General features: G+C 30.0%; 2 protein-coding genes across 2 annotated transcripts; both read left to right on the top strand.

Annotated features, from left to right (window-relative positions):
* Positions 1-3,508: 3,508 nt before the first annotated feature.
* Positions 3,509-7,287, top strand: LOC124841696 (uncharacterized). Its single transcript, XM_047318017.2, has 5 exons — positions 3,509-3,794; positions 4,637-4,833; positions 5,013-5,825; positions 5,949-6,041; positions 6,144-7,287. Exons 2-5 carry the CDS (start codon positions 4,644-4,646, stop codon positions 6,947-6,949), a joined length of 1,902 nt encoding a protein of 633 aa, XP_047173973.1. The 5' UTR covers positions 3,509-3,794; positions 4,637-4,643; the 3' UTR covers positions 6,950-7,287.
* A 3,067-nt stretch (positions 7,288-10,354) lies between these two features.
* Positions 10,355-13,974, top strand: LOC124841694 (uncharacterized). Its single transcript, XM_088111479.1, has 5 exons — positions 10,355-10,692; positions 11,167-11,402; positions 11,570-12,391; positions 12,517-12,609; positions 12,939-13,974. The coding sequence occupies exons 2-5, from the start codon at positions 11,213-11,215 to the stop codon at positions 13,745-13,747; spliced, it is 1,914 nt and encodes a 637-aa protein (XP_087967605.1). The 5' UTR covers positions 10,355-10,692; positions 11,167-11,212; the 3' UTR covers positions 13,748-13,974.
* Positions 13,975-22,484: the final 8,510 nt, after the last annotated feature.

The following is a 22,484-nucleotide window of genomic DNA, read 5'->3' as shown; positions in this document are numbered from 1 at the left end:
GACTTAGAGGACTAAGAAACGTAAAGCTAAGGAACTGGTTATGAATGAGATGATGATAGTTGTATATATATATAGCCATAGATTTTCTTATGTGATGAACCAGTCAAAGAAAATTTTCTAAGAGTCAAACTCTTCATTTAGAAAATATTATATAAGGTGTGCTCATGTGTCAGTGGGAAAAGAATCTAACACTTTTTCTACTTCATATACGTAGCTTTATGCATATACCAATTATTTTTTTACCTCAGTAAGCTATTTCTAATAGAATTTCCTCTGCATAAGAGGGTGGTTTGATGCATTACATTTCATAAGAGTCTTGGACTTGACGCCCAAGTTTCAACTTGAGATGAAATACAGCTGAAATTGTACTAAAAATTTGGTGAATGATGATTGTTTCCACGAAGTTCAATGGATATTTTTTAACTTTGAACTCCTTTTGGGGTCAGAAAAATGTTAGAGATATGAATATTAAAAGCATGTTGAAGAATATTAAATTGAGAAACGCGTGGCTGGCACGTTCCTTTCATATTATAAGGTTCCTGCATTGCATCTGTTCATGGCTTTTTAGCCAAGTGGAAGTTTTTGTATTCATTTCATGGGGATGTCTCGTTTCTGTCACATGAAAGAGGCACACTAATAATAGCAAATATATTCATAATTTATAGTAAAATAGGCTTAGATATAGTTTTTGCCACTATTTTTTTCCAAAAATTTTAGCATCTTAACATTTAATTATATAAATTTGATTCTTGATTTTTTTACACAATTTTAATAATTTAAATTTTAGTTGTTCCTAACTTTTGAAACCAAAATAATAAAAAATTTAAAATTTAATTTTTTTTTAAAAATCGGATTTTATAAAATATTAAGAGAAACTATCAAAACTTTGCAATTTGCAGTCAATGGTATTTAATTAATTAATCATTCTGTGGGCGGGTAACATAAACCTTCTTTCAGTACATTTATTAAATTATTAATACGAAATACTAACATAAATAATAGTAATAACTTTATTGTGTCTTACAGCTCAGTCCTTGTTTTCTTTCTGGTGGGCTTACTATGCTTTATCTTTTATTCTTGAGCTTTGAGATAAACTTGATTCACGATTAGAAATATAAATAAACTGAAATATAAGTAAACTGAATTATTTGAGTTATTTAAATTCAACATGATACAAGTTTCATTGATTTTTTATTAGTTAAGTTAAAAAAAATTAAAAACTGAAAATGATTTTAATTATTTAAATTAAAGATTAAATATACTTTTAGTTGTTAAATTTGAATGTAAAATTATAGTTTGCTTGTGTCTCAAATTTTAATATATTTTAATATTCAAACTTTTAAAATGAATGCAAAATAATTTTTTTTTAGGTTTATAACTTTTTTTCAGACCTACTAAAACAAGTTATATTCTAACATTTAAAATAAAACTTGTGAAAACTAGATAAAAGAATTCAAACGTTATCTTAAAATATGTTTAAAACGTAAAAGAAATTAATGTAATTAAATTAAGAAATTACATTTATTGATTTATAAAGTTTAATAAGTTAAATTTTAATTTCATATCAAAATTTTAGAATTAAAAATTTTAACCTTTAAATTAATCAAATTCAAATATAACATTATTTGGCCATGAATATACAACTTATTCTTTTAAAATTGTATATGATGAAGATCTTAAATACTTTTATCGTTTATATGTAGAGTGATATCTACATGAAAATGTTTTTTTAATAACTTTTTTTAGTTCGTAATTGGTTTATTTTAAAGATCAATAAAATAATAATACATAATTTATTACAAAAAAAAATTGTTAAAAAAATTAATATATAGTCTATATCTATATTTGTATATAATATTTAAGACTTAAATTTTTCATAAAATTAGATATTTTATTTGAGATTTTATTATAAATTTTGTTGTATTGAATATCTTAAATATTTCTTTTGTCTAAATATTTACCATTTGATTTTATTGTTAATAGAATGACGTAATCGATTTTCATTTCTAATTTATTGGTCAATTCTTTTTTTTAATATCTTCTAACTCGTGATGAACTTGTTCTTTAAGAAAAAAATTAAAATCGATTATCTTAAGCTTAATTTATTAAATATGATATTCCCTTGTTTAATTTCTTTTAAACACTGTAAGATGATTTCATAGTTCTTTTTAGTTTCTACAACTATAGAAAAAGAGGGATTGATCATATTTTTTTTATTGATACATCTAATATTTTAAAACTCTTTTTAGCAAAATTTAATGAAGTAAGAGTTCAGAAATAAAGAAATATTGAAAAAGTTAAGTTAGTCAAGCCAACATGGTCCTTTACTTAATCAAACTAATTTCTTTTTGATTTGACGAATCACTTATGAAATATTTTCTTTTTGATTTCAAATATTATATATGAAGTGAATAAGACAAGAAAGAAAAGAGAAGAAAACCATATAGGAAGGCTACGATACAACCCATAATTTCCACCTTCAATTATTTTTCATCTTTTTGTGTAGATTTTATATTATTCAATTTTATGAGTAGTTAATTATTTTTTTGTTGAGTTAGATATACTCACCAAACTCTCTTGTATATTTTTTTATTATATTTATATATAATATTATATTATTATTTTACATGTTTAGTCTTTAAATTATTGTTTATTGTAACTAAATTAACTCTAAATTAGTTGAAGTTGTAAAATGTTGAAATAAGTTCTTGATATCAGATAATACAATTGATAAATCATTTGTTTGAGAAGAACGAAGAATGATTTATTAATCATTTTTAAATCTTTTAACTCAATGTGAGTTTATTTTATTGAATTAATAATAAATTGTAATCTAAAGAGACGTACATAAGTTTGTTTTAAGAGATAGGAGTATAACTTTTATAATAAAGATTGATAACAATGAAAAACAAAACAATAATTATTCTTGAACTTAACGAAGAGAGAGAGAGGTAGTGAAATCTAATCCTAATAATATTCATATCATATATATTTTTATTTTTCTCATTTCAAAAATACCAAAAATATAATTTTGTTTAATGTTATTTTTTCTTATTTAATCTCACTTTATATTTTATCATTTATTTTATGTTTAGTAGTATAAAATTAATGTAATCTTTAATATTATATTAAATTCACGTATGCAATACTTTTACTTTTAAGACCGTTGATAATAATAGTATACATGCCAGAAAATCAACAATCAACGAGTTAGAGAATATTAAAATACAATGAACAATTTTACTAATAAATTAAATAAAAAATAAAAATAATGATCACATCATCATGTCATTAATAATAAAGATCAAACCATAGAATATTTGGACTAAAATAAAAAGTATTGTAAATAATCAATTGAACGAAAATTATTTTAATAAAAAATTAAATAAAATACCAAAATTAAATGATTTTAATTAATTTTTTATTTAATCAAAATACCAAAATTATCATTTTCCAGACCTGAAGGTAATGTAATCAAAATATCTTATCATAAGAAAATAGACATTTCAGAGACTTTTCCATGCTTTCTGAAGACCCATTCGTGTTCTGCAGTTTCCTTCTTCCTTCCTTTTTTCCATCTCTGTACACATCTTCCATTTTCACTGCTGTTCGTTTAAGCTTATATTTTCCTCTCAGAGACTTTGCATGTCACTAAGGTTGCTTTGCATGCTGTGCTGCTGACTGCATCACTTCATCTCAATGGCAGAGCACTCTTGGAAAAGTTTAATTCATTCAACAATCCAAAAACTGTTGAGGGCACCTTCGCTTTCTTGAACTTGTTTGTGTTACAATTGGTAAGAACTAAAAAACCTTGTTTTGGTACTGCATACTCCATAATTGTGATGAATTCTTTTGCACAGATGATACTTTTCAAAGTCAACTCAAGAATCTACAAAAAAAACCACTTAAACATGAGAGTATTAGGCATAGGGAAATCAAAGTTATCTTCTGTTTTCTACATAATGTTTACCTAGTAACAAGCAGTTTCCTACTGTAGGGACTCAAACCTAAAGATTGTGCAGATATATGGACTAAATGAGTAACTAAGTATATTTGATTTAAACATGACTTGGAATGAAAATTTGCCTGCAGTGATTGTTTTCTGATTACATGATAGATGTTCTCCTTGGCCACAAAAATAGGTATAGGTAAATTTATTTTCTTCCTATGGTGTGTGTGAAAAAAAATACTCCTCTTATGGCAAACTTGACCATAGTTATGAAATTACAACTCTGCGCTTTGATGAAGATAAGCAGTTTAATGCATGTTTTAGTTCAGGTATTAATGACCAATGAGTTTATTAGAATGCCCTGTTCGTGTTTTTTGTGGATTAAGTATATTAGCACTTTAAAGCATGTTTTTTTCAGCCAATAAACCTTTTCTTCATCAATGTGTTTATTTGAATGTTCTGCTTGTGTTTTCTGATGGATTAAGTGTGTTGTTAGTCCCCCTAATTATGGTCTTGTTAATTTGTCTTTTAGTTACCAAGAATTTTTCCCCCACACCTAGTTTAAGTCATTGACTTAAATATGTTTTCTTCCCATACCTAGTAGAACACAAATTAGACTTTATAGAATTCAATGTACAAAGTAATTTGCAATTCTGATGAACCTGCTTTTTCCTCACTCACATTCAGCGTCCCAATGAAGTTTATTGATTGCCTTATGAGAATGAGGTGTAATCTCTTTGAGGGCTGCTTCAGTAGCACTTCTGACACATTTCAAAAGCAGAGTAAATGGAAAATCTTGCCCTACAAGAAACTTGCAAAAGTCACAGATAACTTCGATCAGTCTCATTGTCTTGGGAAAAGAGGCTTTGCCACTGAATATTACGGTAAGTGACTAAGCTATGGCCATTTACATGAACAACGTAAATACAAAAAGGAGAGAACTTAGATACAATTGCTCAAGTCATTTTGGCGTGGTTCTCAAATCAAATTTGGAGTTCAGCTTGGTAATACAAATAATGAAAATTTGCACTGAAGTTTCTTCTGTTCGTTTCCCTTGTTTTAGGAAAACTTGCAGATGGGCGTGAGATTACAATCCAGTGCTTCAACGAAGACAAGCACCACATATTGCAACAGTTTATCAATGAAACTAGTATCCTAAATTACTTGCCTCACAAAAACATTGTGTCAATTTATGGATGTGCTTCTCATCACGAAGAATCTATGCTAGTCCATGAATACTTATCCAATGGAAACCTTGCTGCTCATCTTAAAACTGAAGACGAAAACACCACATTACCTTGGCTGACACGATTTGACGTAGCCATTGATATTGCAAATGCATTGGACTATCTTCACTGTAATGGCATCATCCACCGCAATGTGAAGTCCAGCAATATTCTCCTAGATGTGAACTTTTCTGCTAAACTTGCAAACCTTCATTTATCATGCAAACTTCCAGATGGAGTTCCTGTCTATGCAGCCCATGTTACTAATGATATAATTGGAACATGTGGTTACATCGACCCAGATTATTTGACAAAAGGCCAGCTTAGTGTAAAAAATGATGTTTATAGCTTTGGGGTGGTGCTGTGTGAGCTTCTATCATCAAAGGTGGCAAAATCCTGGGTTCTGAATGAGGAGGACGATCTCGCTACACTTTTAAGAACAAAAATTGAAAAGCAAGCTGTGGTGGAACTGTTGGATCCAAGACTTGGCTTCCAATCTAACCATAAGATCAAGAGGATGATGACTGCTACAGCTGAGCTTGCACTGTTGTGCATGCAATGTCCACAAGAATTAAGGCCAAGCATGGAACAGGTGCTAGAGATTCTGAAAGGTATAAAGCAAGGGAGACAGGAAACAAACGCAACAAAAGGTATAATAAAGTCAGTTTTGGTCCTGTTTCATTACTCATGCTTTTCTAGCTTCTGTGTGTTTTTGGTGTCGACAGACTGAGGATAAAAGCTTTTATTCATGTGTGATAATCCATACATCTCAGCTTTGAAAATCTTCCACCATGGTGAACTCGAAGAAGCTACAAACAATTTTGATACTTGCCTTGGAAAGGGAGGCTATGGCACCGTGTACTATGGTGAGATCCTAATCAGTCCACATATTTTAAATCAGTGTCCCTGCAAGTAATATGCATAGATATATATCTGTATTTTTTGCTGATAGTGTGCCATTGTATTAGGAAAACTTAAGGATGGAAGAGAGGTGGCAATAAAATGTTTCCATGAAGAGAGTGAGACGGAAAAGATCATTGAGCAATTCATGAAAGAAACTGAGGTCTTGGTTTGGTTGCAGCATAAAAATCTGGTTTTACTTTATGGTCGCACTTCTCGCCATAGCAACAAACACATGCTAGTGTATGAATACATCTCCAATGGCACTCTTTCTAAACATCTGCATGACTCTTCCTGTGATAAACTACCATGGCATACTAGATTGAACATTGCCATCGAAACTGCAACTGCACTGGTATATCTGCATGACTCAGGTATCATCCACCGAGATGTGAAAGGGAGTAACATTCTGTTGGACGAAAATTTTACTGTTAAAGTTGCAGATTTTGGATTCTCACGGTATCTCCCAGATTATGCCACGCACGTTTCCACTATCCCAGTAGGAACTCGTGCTTACATAGATCCTGACTACTATGAATCTGGAAGGGTCTGTGACAAAAGTGATGTCTATAGTTTTGGGGTGGTCTTGTTTGAACTTATATCTTCCAACTCTCCAAGTTTAGTTGAGGGAACAGATTTTACTCTTGCACAGTTTGCGAAGAGAAAAATATTAAACAAGGAATTAAACGCGGTAGTGGATCCAAGCTTTTGGTTTGGTGTTGACAGAAACATGATGGAAATGATAACAGCAGTGGCAGAGTTAGCATTTCAGTGTGTGCAGTGTCCCAAGGTACTCAGACCTTCCATGAAACAGGTGCTGGAGACACTTGAGGGCATTAGCAAAGGAACATGGGGATTCAACCAGATAACATAGTCTTTGTTCCTTCTGCCAACAAGCCTGATTCTTCCAAACCATTCTTTTGGTTTTTGGTCTAGTAATTGGATTTTGGTTGAATAGATATGGAGTTTTTTTGCTTTAGTGTAGTAATTTGAGGTTAGCCATGCATCTTGCAAATGATGTGCATGCAAAATAGTAGGTTGAAAAGAAGCTTTTGATTCAGGGTGTGTATTCTCTAGCTTGATTACTTCTTTTGAGCCACATTGAACATGTATCCTCGTCTCATTGAATTCATGTTCAATGTTTACTGTAGTTTCAACATGTATATATTCCCAATCCCATATATATTACACTTTCAATCATCTTTTCCTTCATTTGTTCAGAGCCATATTCTTCATGCACATTTGTTGTTGGCAGGAAAAATAACTATCACCATTAAAATTTATATCAAAAGATAGATTTTTCTGAGTTTTATTTTGATACAATGGTGCAAAGGATTTTGTTTTTGTCAATTGAAAATGATATTTTATTAGAAAATTTGTCTTTTTCCTTGACGCGGTACTAATGGATAACGGATATCAGCTAACAATATATTTTTGAAACATTTTTCTTTGCTCGTTTTATTAATTAAAACTATAAAATTATAAGTAAAGTTTATCTAATAAATATAAAATCAAACTTCATTATCGTTAATGACAAAAAGAATGCTTTAAAAATTTATATAACCAGTTTTTTCTTTTCTTTCATAGTATTATGAATACAATTGAATTGAGTTTTTTTTATTTAAGATTTTAATTTTTGTGAACAAAAATTATAATTAAAATACTTTATTATTAAAATGGTAGTTCAATTTTTTTTTTAAAAGTTATATAATATAAAACCAACAAATACTTCAGTCAACAAAACACTGTTGTAGCAAAGTCATCCTTAATAAATGGAAGTTCATGTAAAAAATCTGAAGGTGTTGTGTTGCAGTTCCTGTTTCCTTCCTTGCTTTTTCTGCAGCTTATCTGTTCATTCCTTTCCAATGCCCCCTTTTTGTTGATCTTTAACTGAACCTCAATACCGATTAAAACTTCACTTCCATTACTCTTGATGCTAAAGTTCTCAACTTCATAGAACAACGCTCATTAAGAAGGGCCTTATTACCTTGGGGAATTTCTTTTTCTAGATTACTTGTTAGTGGCTAAGTTGAGACTTTCTGAGCCACTCTACCTGAATCAGTACCTCAGTAGCAGATCATTTTTTTGAAGGGGTATACAATTTATTCTCCAACACTGTTTTACATATAATATTCTTGATTGTGATGAATTCTTTTGTGTAAATGACGTTGTTCATCTCATTCAACCAAAAGTATAATCTCAGCACAAAAGATATGAATAAAAACCATCTGTACATGAGAATAGTATGTATAGGAAAACTGGTATTTATCGAATTCTCTGTTTATTAGTGTTTACAAGGAATAAATTTTGGATACTATCACACTCCCACATCGAGACTAAAACAATTTAAATATTTCTTCTTCCTTCCATTGAGATGACTTTTAAAGACATTTTTACACTCTATTGAGATGACTTTTAAAGACATTTTTACACTCTAAAACGGACAATACTTGACATAAATAGCATTCAAATTCAGGTATTATCACTAACCATGTAGTTCAATTAGTACATTCTTCAGAAAATTAGTGTAGTTTCTGCCAAAAATATTGGGAAGGAACATATGCAGAAAAGTTACTGTTTAGTGATGTTATTCGCTCAGCGCACAGGTATTGGTGCGTTATGCGAATTTCCTTCTTCTGTCAGTGCGAATTTTGGCTTTCGCTTTGCGAAAATTGGCTGACAGAGTCTAAATAATACACCATTTCCTGTACAATATTTTACATAACAATCTACTACCTATTACAACTTTTCAATGAGGAACAACATGAATAATTACAAGATTGAGCTTATTGTATAAAAACAACTCTTTTTCACACTTATCATTTAGTCTTTTGAGGGAATTTAACACCAATAAGTTTTTAGCAAACCCATTTGAGAGATCTGACGTTATTTTTTATCCAAAACCTTAAAAAATTATATTTATAATTCTTCTTCTTTATATAATGTGGACTTTATGCATGCTTGAAACTTGCTTGGATTTTCTAATAGGAACAATCCCTTTTATTTTAGCTGATGCTCACATTTTTCATCTCATTCCATTAACTTCCAATTCTTTGATCTTATTTGAACAGGAATTAGACTATGTAGAGTTTAACATGCAGAGACATTTTTATTTCTAATTAGTCACCTTTTACCTCAGTCACCATCAGCATCCCAACGACCCTGCAACTCGTGGTAATTACCTCATGAGATTTAGGTGGGATCTCTTTGAGTGCTGCTTCCCTAGCACATCTTCTGACACATTTCAAAAGCGCAAAAACTTGAAGTGGCCAATCTTTCCCTACAAGGAAATTGAAAAGGCAACAAATAATTTTGATAATCTCGTCATCTTGGAAGTGGAGAAAGAAAGAAAGGCTTTATCAGTCAGTACTACGGTAAGAGACTGTGCCATAAGCTTCTATATAGAGGGATTTTGGACAATTTTCTGTGACCGGAACAAGTATCAATGTATAACTTCAATTTTGATTAACATGAAAAACAGTTAAAAGACTATACCTCATGATTTTGCTCAAAACATTTTCTTGTGATTATTTATATCAATTGTTTTAGGAACACTTGAGGATGGACGTGAGATTACAATCACGCGCTTTACAGAAGACAATCTCACCATAACTCGGATTAAAACCCAGATGAAAGAAAAACAAAAAGTGCAAAGACAAATTCATGCTTATTCATTAGTGTTTCACATACACTTTCATAGGTTGAGACAAGGTCCAAGAGAGCTAGAAAATCATTTGTTAAGGATTGATTTTAAAAAGATGTAAAATCAATCCTTATGTGTGATAGATTTTAAATTTATATCAAAAGATAGATTTTTCTGAGTTTTATTTTGATACAAAGGTACAAAGAATTTTGTTTTTGGCAATTGAAAAATAATATTTTATTAAAATTTTGTCTTTTTCCTTGACGCGTACTAATGGATAACGGATAACAGCTAACAATATATTTTTGAAAACATTTTTCTTTGCTCATTTTACTAATTAAAAGTTATTTAAAACTATAAAATTATAAGTAAAATTTATCTAATAAAATATAAAATCTTATCGTTTATGACAAAAGGATTGCTTTTATAACCAATTTTTTTTTCTTTCATAGTATTATGAATACAATTGAATTTTGAATTGAGTTTTTTAAATAAGATTTTATTTTTTGTGAACAAAAATTATAATAAAAACACTTTACTAAAATGGTAGTTCAAAACTATAATTATATAATATAAAACCGACAAATACTTCAGTCAAAACAACACTGTTGTAGCAAAGTCATCCTTAATAAATGAATGTTCATATAAAAAATCTGAAGTGTTGTGTTGCAGCTCCTGTTTCCTTCCTTGCTTTTTCTGCAGCTTCTCTGTTCATTCCTTTCCAATGCCCCCTTTTGTTGATCTTTAACTGAACCTCAATACCGATTAAAACTTCACTTTCCAATACTCTTGACTCCAAAGTTCTCAACTTCATCGAACAACACTCATTCAAGAAGGGCCTTATTACCTTGGAGAATTTCTTTTTCTAGATTACTTTGTCAGTAACAGATAATTCTTTGAAAGGGGTATACAATTTATTCTCCAACACTGTTGGGAGCACCTTGTCTTTCTTGGGATTGTTTGTTCTACACTAGGTAAGAAACCTAGTCTCTGTTTTACATATAATATTCTTGATTGTGATGAATTCTTTTGTGTAAATGATGTTGTTCATCTCATTCAACCAAAAGTATAATCTCAGCACATAAAGATATGCATAAAAACCATCTGTACATGAGAATAGTATCTATAGGAAAACTCGTATTTATCTAATTCTCTTTTTATTAGTGTTTACAAGGAATAATTTTGGATACCATTCAAATTAAGGTATTATCACTAACCTGATCAATTAGTACAAGGTTGTTATAGATTGATCAGGTATCTTAAACCCAAGTCATAAGTATGCAACTATGTTAAACACAGAAAATGTTTTATTGCATATAGTGGTCTTGTCCGGTTCATCTTACTCCATTAACTTCTAATTCTTTGATCCTATTAGAAAAGGAATTAGACGATATAGAGTTTAACATGCAGAGAAATTTTGATTTCTAATTAGTCACCTTTTACCTCAGTCACCATCAGCATCCCAACGACCCTGCAACTTGTGGTAATTACCTCATGAGATTTAGGTGGGATCTCTTTCAGTGCTGCTTCCCTAGCACATCTTCTGACACATTTCAAAAGCGCAGTAACTTGAAGTGGCCAATCATTCCCTACAAGGAAATTGAAAAGGCCACAAATAATTTTGATCAATCTCGTCATCTTGGTAGTGGAGAAAGAAAGAAAGGCTTTATCAGTCAGTACTACGGTAAGAGACTGCTTCTATATAGAGGGATTTTGGATAATTTGCTGTGACCGGAACCAAGTATCAATGTATAACTTCAATTTTGATTAACATGAAAAGAAGTTAAAAGACTATACCTCATGATTTTGCTCAAAACATTTTCTTATGTTTATTTATATCAATTGTTTTAGGAACACTTGAGGATGGACGTGAGATTACAATCCAGCGCTTTACAGAAGACAGGCGCTACATATTGCAACAGTTTATCAATGAAACTGTTATCCTAAATTACTTACCTCACAAAAATATTGTGTCAATTTACGGATGTACTTCTCATCGTGAGGAACCTCTGCTCGTGCATGAATACCTATCCAGTGGAAATCTTGCTGCACATTTTCGAGGTGAAAAGGACGAAAACATTGCACTACCCTGGCTTAAACGATTGGATATAGCCATTGATATTGCAAATGCATTGGCCTATCTTCACTATTACGGCATCATCCACCGTAATGTGAAATCCAGCAATATTCTCCTAGATGTGAACTTTTCTGCTAAACTTGGTAACCTTCATTTATCATGCAAACTTCCAGATGGAGTTCCTGTTGACACCACCCATGTTACTAGTGATAGAGTAGGTTCAAGTGGTTATATAGACCCAGAGTATTTGACAAAAGGCCAGCTTAGTGTGAAAATTGATGTTTATAGCTTTGGAGTGGTGTTGTGTGAGCTTCTATCATCAAAGCTTTCAATATTCCATATTATGAATGAGGAGGATAATCTTAATACCCTTTTAAGCAGAAAAATTGAAAACAAAACTTTGGTGGAGCTGTTTGATCCGAGACTTGGGTTCCAATCAAACCTTAACATCAAGCAGTTGATGACTGCTACAGCTGAGCTTGCAGTTCTCTGTATGAAATGTCCACAAGAATCGAGGCCAAACATGGAACAGGTGCTAGAGATTCTCAATGAAATGAAGCAAGGGAGATATGTAACAACCTCTCGCTCAACTAAAGGTACAATATCTAAACCATATTATATCCCTTTTCCTCTCTCATGGTTTTCTGGCTTCTATATGTTTTAGTGTTTACAGACTGAGGATAAAAGGTTTTAATACGGTCTTATAATCCGTACATTTCAGCTTTGAAAATCTTCCACCATGCTGAACTTGAAGAAGCTACTAACAATTTTGGCACCTGCCTTGGTAAGGGAGGGTATGGCAGCGTATACTATGGTGAGAGACTAATTAGTCCTCATAATTTAAATCATGGTTCTCTGTAAGAAATATGCATATAGAAGTTAGATTATGCACAGTGTAAAACAGTTTTATATTGTCATCTAATCAGAAATCACCATGTATAATAAGTTTATTGGCTTCAATAATGAACATGTTAACATTTGTGTCAATGGTTATTTCTGATTAATTGACCATGTAAACACCTTTTACATTGACCGTGCATAATTATTAAAATCATGCATATATCCTCCTTTATTTGTTACACATACAAAAATATTTCACACCAATAGATTTATCTTTGTTCTGATGGCATTCCATTGTAATAGGAAAACTTAAAGATGGACTAGAGGTTGCAATAAAATGTTTCCATGACGAGAATGAGACAGAAGAGACCATTAAGCAATTCATGAAAGAATCTGATATCTTAGGTCTCTTGCACCACCAAAATCTGGTCTCACTCTATGGCCGCACTTCTCGCCATTGCAAGAAACACATGCTAGTGTATGAGTACATCTCCAATGGCACACTTTCCAAACATCTTCATGAGTCTTCCGGTGATAAACTACCATGGCAAACTAGATTGAATATTGCCATTGAAACTGCAACTGCATTGGTATTTCTTCATGACTCAAGTGTCATCCACCGTGATGTGAAAGGGAGTAACATTCTGTTGGATGAAAATTTTACTGTTAAAGTTGCTGATTTTGGATTCTCACGGTCTCTTCCAGATCATGTTACTCATGTTACAACTATTCCAGTAGGAACTCGTGCTTATATAGATCCTGACTACTATATATCTGGAAGGGTCAGTAACAAAAGTGATGTATATAGTTTTGGAGTGGTCTTGTTTGAACTCATATCATCTATCCACCCAAGTTTAGTTGCAGGCACAGATAATGAGACTCTGGCACAGTTTGCAAAGAGAAAAATTTTGAACAATGAATTAAACGAGATAGTTGATGAAAGCTTTTCCTGTGGTTCTGACGATAACATTTTGGAAATGATATCAGCAGTGGCAGAGTTAGCATTTCAGTGTGTGCAGTGTCCCAAGGAGTTCAGACCATCCATGAAACAGGTGCTAGAGACCTTGGAAGGCATAAGTAAAGGAAAATGGGGATTCAACCAGATGACGTAGTCTTCATTCACACACACTACCAGTGATTATCAGTTAGACAGTAACTTCAGAAACCTGCTTTTGAGATTCACTTTAGATCATTGTTTCACTTTCACAATTGTTTATTTGTATCCCACAATAGGAATGTTGTTTTCTTCTCACTGTTCTCTTTTTCTTTTTCTTTGTTGGTTATTTAACTGTGTAGTCACACCATTTATATAAAGAATATCATTTGTTCTTCTGAAAAATCTTGTCTATTCTTTTGCATCCTTTCTTCCAAAAGCATGGTTCCTTTAATTTCAACAACGCAGACATGCTAGACTAGACATTAGTGTTTATGCTAGACTAGACATCCAAAAATTAAATTTTATATGATAAATTTAACATTCATATTATAAAATGGTGATGATAAGAAAATTTAATTTTAAATTTGAGAAAAGTATGATCTCCTTAGGGTTAAGAATTAGCAACATTGTGAATGTGCTGATAAAATGGCATGTGGTGGCATATGTATACTGGTAAATGTTGTCATTATATCCTTAGCAAGACATGGACACACTAAAGTTTAAGAACCCCAAACCAAACCAAACCCCAATGAGGGCCCATTCATTTGATAATCTGAATAAGGATAGTCACATGTCTCATCCCAATTTCACCATATGCAATGTAACCCTTCCTTTATATAATTGTCCTTTCTTAAATTTTTGTGACAAACCTACATTGACACAAGCCTTGGACCCACCTTTTTCATTCTTCTCAGCCACACATTATTTCCTTCCATTCAGACATACCATCTATATTTTCTCACCCATATCTTTTCTTTATCATATCAAAATATATTTGTGGGCTATGCCTTACATATTCTGGGAAAATGAGTCTTCCCTGTTCAATCAATTGTTTTTGTCATCTTTATAAATATCCTATATGTCATGCTTAATCTCAATTAAGGAAATCTAAATATTTCAAGATAATTAAGAAAATTAAAAATTTAATTTGATCAAGATAATTCATTAAAAATTGTCAGAAAATAACTTGTCACAATAAAGATACATGAATACATTGTTTTTTATTTTATTATAACCAGTGATAGTTTGAAAGTTTTGTTAATTAAAATTGATCTGTTTGTTGCTCAAAAAGAAAAATTTACTTACTAATCCTAAGTAATTAAGAAAATTATGATATTTATGAATATGTATAAGTAATTATTAAGTGGGTATTTTTTTAAAAACAATAGTTATATTTATGGGATCATGAGATATAGATTTATGTTTCCATTGAAATAATACTTACTTTAAATATATAATAATAGTATAGTTAATAATAACATGATTATACAACATATAATATGTAAATATTGTCCTAATATAAATATATTTGAGTTGCTTCATTATAATAAAACTTAAGGTCATATTCTTTAGTATGTTTACTGAATAAGTAGGAACAAGTTTTTAAAAATAAAAAAGAAAAAAACTAAATTATTTATAATTGAGTGTTAAAAATAAAATAACTTAAACATTGATTGTTTATTTCTATTAAACTTTTATAATATATATTTTTCTAAAATATAAAATATATTTTTTCTTAAAATTCAGAATCTTATTTAAAACTCAGGTCTTAAATGTTTATATTAAATCAACGTATTTTAATTAAAATATTTGATTAAATAAACCTTTAATGGAAATTCTCAGAATAATTGTAAGTATATCTAATAAAATCCAGGAAAGAGTGTACGAGTTGTTTGAAAAGCAGTGGGTCAGTCTTGTGTAATTGAATTGAGAGATTAGGTTTATATGGAAATCAAGGGTCCACTTCTTTCTTTTTCAGTTTCACTCAATGCCACTCAATGCTTACAACATCCTAAATTTATATATGAAGCTACTAGAAATACCTCGAAGCTGTCAAAAACAACAATAACACAAACTTACAATATTCATAAAAATTCTCAGAAAAACAATACGACACATAATCTTAATAGTTGGATTTGCTTAGAAAATTCGCATGAAAGAAACCCACTAACAAACATATACTAACAAACATATGGTAAAAGATAATAATACTTTGACAATATTTTAATATCATGTACGTGTTATTATATGATGGCTTAATACTTTTTTTTGTCCCTCTTTATAAGGGAAATGTTCAATTTCGTCCTACCTTTTTCAAAAAGTTCAATGTGGTCCCATGTTGTGAAAAAAGTGTCCAATTTAATCCTTTTTGGTCACGGCGTTAAATATTTAACGATCCTGCTGACAGCGTGGACTGATGTGTGCAACGTGGCTTTTTACCTTCGTAACGTGGCAGTGACAGTGTTTTTCATTAACTGAGAACGTGGCAATGGGCAGTGATTAAAATTGTGAGTGTTAGGGTTTGGTTTGGGTAATTCGAAATCGTGATTTGGGGATAAGCATTTTGAGACAAACATACTTTGACTGTTGAGATCAATGGTACTGGAATTTTTCAGACATGATTTCAGTGGCGGTCCTGTTTGTTTACTAGCTTATGGGGGCACATGAGCACAGCACTCAAATCTTACTCTGCGTTCTTTCTTTCGGCTTTCCTTTCTCGATGTATTGGATTTTTTCAGACATGATTTTAGTAAGGGCACGTGAGCAGAACGCTGGAACCCTCTTCTTTTGGGCTCAAAAGGGTCAAGCCAAAATTGGACTTTAGCCATACCAAACAAGGCCTTCCTTTTGGCATATTTATATGCAGCAACTGCAACACTTCTTGTAAAAAGCACACCTGAGCCAAGCCACAGTAGAAAAAAGACTCTTGTTTTAGAGGAATCTACCGAACCAACTACACTAAACTTTTTTAGTAACTCTTCCTTGGATGGAAGGTTGAAATTCTTGGGGAACTTCATGTGAAGGGATTTACAACAAGAGGGGACATGCGTTCTTGATAACTGTCCAGCTTTTGAATTGAATTTCGAAGAAGCAACACCTTGGAAGCGATCCTTACCCTCTACCAAACAACCCTCATAAAATAATTTCGTTCCTTCAGACTTTTCTGAACTGGGAGTCGTTGTAACACTATTGCAACTCATTTGCAGACTTTCTTGGTAAAGAGATCTTGAAGGTGAAATCGCGATTTCAAAATGCTTATCCCCAAATCGCGATTTCGAATTACCCAAACCAAACCCTAACACTCACAATTTTAATCACTGCCCACTGCCACGTTCTCAGTTAATGAAAAACACTGTAACTGCCACGTTACGAAGGTAAAAAGCCACGTTGCACACAGTCCACGCTGTCAGCAGGATCGTTAAATATTTAACGCCGTGACCAAAAAGGATTAAATTGGACACTTTTTTCACAACGTGGGACCACATTGAACTTTTTGAAGAAGGTAGGACGAAATTGAACATTTCCCTTATAAAGAGGGACAAAAAGAGGTATTAAGCCTTATATGATTGATCTAAACTTACTCCAGAATTAATAATAATAATCATAAACACTATGGACCAATCACAAAATGAATGGTGTTAAAATATTGTCAAAGTATCATTATCTTATGCTAAATGTGCAAATTAATTAAGTACTTTCCATATAAATATTTATATATAAGTTTTCTTTAATAAAATAAAATACAAAAATTTTCATAATCTATTTTGAAGAACTTAATAAGAGCTCATTGACCTATCAAACTATGTCTTATAATGGTAAATTCACGTTTTAAGTGACTAATATTCTCTTGATCAATCTCTTTTTTAGTGAAATGTGTGATGTATAAAAAATCTTGAGATTAATGCCAAATAATTATCCTCATAAATAAAATAAGACAACAAGTAATTTTCATAATTATCCTCGTATTTACACTTGTTTCTAAATATATTATTTAAAAATAAAAATGTGTGAATTATTGAATTTTAGAAGTTTGTGAGATCGTGGGTTTTCATTTAACTTTTGCAGTTCATAGGACCCATTCTTGTAAGTGATTTAATGCAATGAATAGACACCGTGTATGGAATGATATATCATATTCATGGCTGAAACGATGTGGACCAATTCGTAATCGACACTATTAAGTTTCCATGCTTTCAATGATGAGGATGTTCTTTTCCACTTTTAGTTCAATTTTTTTTTCTCACAAATATAATTACAATAACATTTTTTAATGCGAAATTTTTTCTTTATAAGAAACAGTCTTATTTAAACTAACACAATTATAGCAATGAAATAAGAGGGTAAACTGTGTCACGGTTCATGCCAATTACTAGCTTCTACAACGGGTTAAAAATTTTAATCCAACAATTTTAATTCACTTTATCTAACATGTCAAATTATCGATTAAAAGATGAGATGAAATGAATTAATTGATGATTCATTTTTTTCTTAAAGTAAAAACAATTTAAAATATTAACATTTTATATATTATATTTTTCCAAGAATATAAATTAACACTTATAAATTAAATTCTAATTTATTAATTATAATAAAGTAATTTATTATGTATATGTGATAATTTTAATTTATTCAATTAAAAATATTAATTAATAAATTAAAATTTTAAAAATTATTTATATGATTAGATATAATTTTAATATATATTAAAAACTAAAAACTAAAAAAAAATTTACAAGCTAATTTTCTAGTCTGTAATATTTTTTTTTGGTAACAGATCAACCTGAATTGACTCATTATTAACAATACCAATAATATATTGGACCAAAACAGCAAGTCAATAACCTATTGAACTAAAAGAAATCAATTCATTTCGACATTTCCTTAATAAGCTAGATCAACATGTATTTCCTCATATGTTATTCATTGTAAAGAAAGAAAATACATACAACAAAAACCAACAAAACACAAGATGATAAGCTAATTTATAAAAACAAACATCATACACAAATTTTATCATAAAGTAGTATTATACAGTTTAAATAGATATCACATCACATGCCATGCATCAAAAGACTTTTCTAGACTAAATTATCTAGATAATATGTATCAATGTTAGATTCTTAGAGATTTTACATCTATGGTGGCCCTACTGCTCTACCACACACAATATTAGTACTCCCCCCATCATAAGAACCATGAAATTGTTCTTATATTAGGACTTCCTATTACTCTTACCACCTAACTCATTCTTTTCTAGATGAGTCTGAATAATTAGCAGAGTATCAAGATAATCTTCGTTCCCGAATCCATACTTCAATACATATCTTAAAGAAGTATATGCCTAATATCCTCCTTGGATTTGAGCATATAACATTATCAAAACTCATACATTTCCATACAAATAGATAAACATTCTTAAAATATTAATTAACAACTAAACATTCTTAAAATCCTATAAAGATCTCATTAAAACAACTCAACCTTGCTTAACTAGTTCATGACTTGCCTAATGATTAAAACTCTTTAGAAAATTCCAATTATTTTCGCTTAATGCTAGTCTTCCATGCCCAGCGAGAGCACCCGTGAAGCTACCAAGATTTAATTTGAAGAATTTCGTCTAACAATTATAGATGACACCCAACGACAATCAAGTCAGTGAGTTCTTTGTCTTGGACATCGCTCAGCGATAATACTCTTGCCTAGCAACCACAAAGCCAATAAGTTCATATACTTTGTGCCGCTTAGCGAGAATACACTTACCCAATAACCATCAATTGAGTGAGTTCTCTAACTTTGTGATGGACAACCTCACTCAGCGACTCTACATAATACAGATAACAAAATCTTTGCAAAATGATAGTTTTAATCATACCAAATCTCACTCTTAAGCTTCATACAAATCATAAACACACCAATTTCAGATTAACAAACATAATCCAAGCCAAAAATTACAATTATACTAATTCAATCTTTAAACCACATTCATCGATACATACATACATACATATATATATATATATATATATATATATATATATATATATATATATAGAAAGCTCACAATCTCAAACCATTATAAGCATGTAATTGAATTAAAACATTTAATTTCACTATCTACAACTATTAAACATATAAACTAAAAGCAATAATTTAGTACCCACACCAAAATTCACCGTAGAACAAACATATAAGAGTAAAAATTAGATTCCCTTATTACATGATATAACAACTCTAACTGCTCTAAAATATCAAGACTCCTTCAGTCCCACTAGATGTTCTATCTACACATAGAAACATCATAACAATGATTAGACCATGATTACTGATGAATAAAGATTCTCATTGATAAATCATAAGACAAATGCAATAAAAGAAAAATTACATGTAAAAGAGAAACATACAAACCTAAGAAAGAGACATAAAATTCACTTACTCAAATGAAGAATTTGATTGAATATATAAGAATAGCTCGATAAAATGATAAATCGAAACAAATAAATAAAGAAACAAAAAACTTTACAAAAGTAATTTCTAAAAAATAATGAGTTTTTTAAATAATAAAACTCGTAAAAAATCACTATTATTTCTATTAGTTTTTAGATCTTCACATAATTAAAAACTTATTTTTTATCAATTAGATGACACATTTAATAATAATTTAAATCTCACATAAAATAATACAAAAATGACAAGTTTCTTAGTAAAAAAAAATACTTATTTTGACAGAAAATTTGATCGATTAATTTTGACATAAACTTAATTATTTTAAAAAAATTTAAAATTAAAACTAAAAAAATATGAATGTATTTATGAGGTACTGTAAAGAAATTAAAGAAAACAAAACTTAAAAAGATAAAATTTTTATATAAATAGATAATAAATTAATTTTATAATATCTCAACATTTTAAAATAATACATTGGTAATCTATTTTAAACTCCCTCGTCTAAATTTTTTTAGAACTTGTCTTTGCATTCATTCTTTTTAAAATTTTAGTGATTCATTCTTTTTAAAAATTTTAAAAATTGAGTGATGTGAATGTGATTTAACAAGCATAATCAAGACTCAAAGTAGCAATTGTACTTTCAATATAAAATATCACGATAATAAATACATTTTAACTTTTGGAGGTAGGGAGCTTTGCTTAGTTAAAAAGTAAAAATTTAGACATCACTCATATTCACAATATAATATTATAATGTTACTGATTTAATACTTTTTTATGTATAACAATAATACACTAATACACTATAATTACTAGAGAATATAAAAATAATCTTTAAATACTAGAGCTGTCAAAATGGGTAGAGCTGTCAAAATGGGTCAGGGTCATAACTCGCGGGCCAATCCAGCACACAATAGGTTTGAACTCGATTGAGTTTGAAAAAATTGTATTTTTTTTATGCGGGTCAGATTTCAACACGGTTTATTTAAACCCGGCTCATGTGGGTTGAACCCGTGGTGGACCGGATTGGTCCACCAACCCACCTACCTAATTTTATTTTATTAAATTAATTTTAATTTTATAAAAAAATATTTATTATTATTTTTTGCTATAAAAAATTATTTAAGTTCCTTATTTTCAAAATTAATTAAACACCTTAGGAGTGAAATTTGTTTAGATTTGAATTATAAAAAGTTTGTAATTTTTTTATTTAAAAAAAATTGTAATTAAGTGAGTCAATGAGCCAACCGGTTTACCCACCAACCCGTGGTGGGTCGGATCGAGTTCGAATTTTTCTGGCTCACTAATAAATGAGCCGGGTTGGATTGACTCACTAAGTGGCCAACCCGTGGTGAGCCGGGCCGGGTCGAGCCGGGTGACCCGTTTTGACAGCTCTATTAAATAGTTTTCAATTTTACGGTAAAAGTATTGGATACAAATAAAGTCTCACATAGGATAAAACAAGAGAGGAACATGAATTTATATATACCTCCACTGGGAGAAGGTCTTTTGGATGGTATCAAAAGTAAATCGGTGAATTTATAATAATAATTAATTTAAATACTAATTTATAAACTAAAATTTATTAATTTTTAAAATAATAATAATTATAAATAAATAATTATAATTAGTTTATAAATTATATTTTAATTTACTAAATAAATTAGTGTTTAAGTTAATCACTAATAATTTTGAGATTAATTATTATAATATTTATATCGAAATCATGTAAAACTATTTCTGATTGTCAGTTTTATGCATTTAGCAGTAGATTTTTGTTGTTAAAGTCATAATAAATATGATTTAAAATAGAGATTTTGTAATAATTGTGGTTGAAATAACTGACAATGTAAAACAACAAATGGAGGTTTACTGTAAAAGTGAGTGGCAGGCATGAAGAGATGTATATTTCGCACGTGTCCCACCTACTCATCCTCTGCACGTGTCAATTGCATTGCTTTTCCTGACCAACCCAACCAAAACCTTATTCATTAAATGTTCTTGTAAAATCTTTTAATTCTTTCAATATATTTCACGAATATTAATTTTTTGGTTTATTTTCATATTTAGATCAATGTTAATATTTGTTTAATAACAGAAAATGAATATCTTGTGCATTTCTAGGAGAAATATGTTTTTAACACATTTTAAACTGTGTATTTTATTTAATAAAAAACTTTTCAAAGATAAAATAATTTTTAAACAATGGTATTCAAATACTATAAAATGTTACTCCTTTCGGTCGTGATACATATCAATAAAATAATCAATTTCATTGGTTTTATCAAATTTGTAAAATGATATTATCAATATATTATATTTGATTAGGAAAACAAAATAGTATTTCAAAAAAGAAATACAAAATGTGTTATATAAATAAATCACTTATTTGTTCTAAATTATGTGTTATATTAAATAAAAAACTACCAATAATTTAAACAACACTATACCAAATCAAATACTAATAT

This window comes from Vigna umbellata, chromosome 4, assembly GCF_029865625.1.
Source record: "Vigna umbellata cultivar VRB3 chromosome 4, Vumbellata_1.0, whole genome shotgun sequence".
NCBI classification, from domain to species: domain Eukaryota; kingdom Viridiplantae; phylum Streptophyta; class Magnoliopsida; order Fabales; family Fabaceae; genus Vigna; species Vigna umbellata.
Note: the sequence above shows the minus strand (reverse complement) of the source record. Positions and strands in the feature narration are given on the sequence as shown.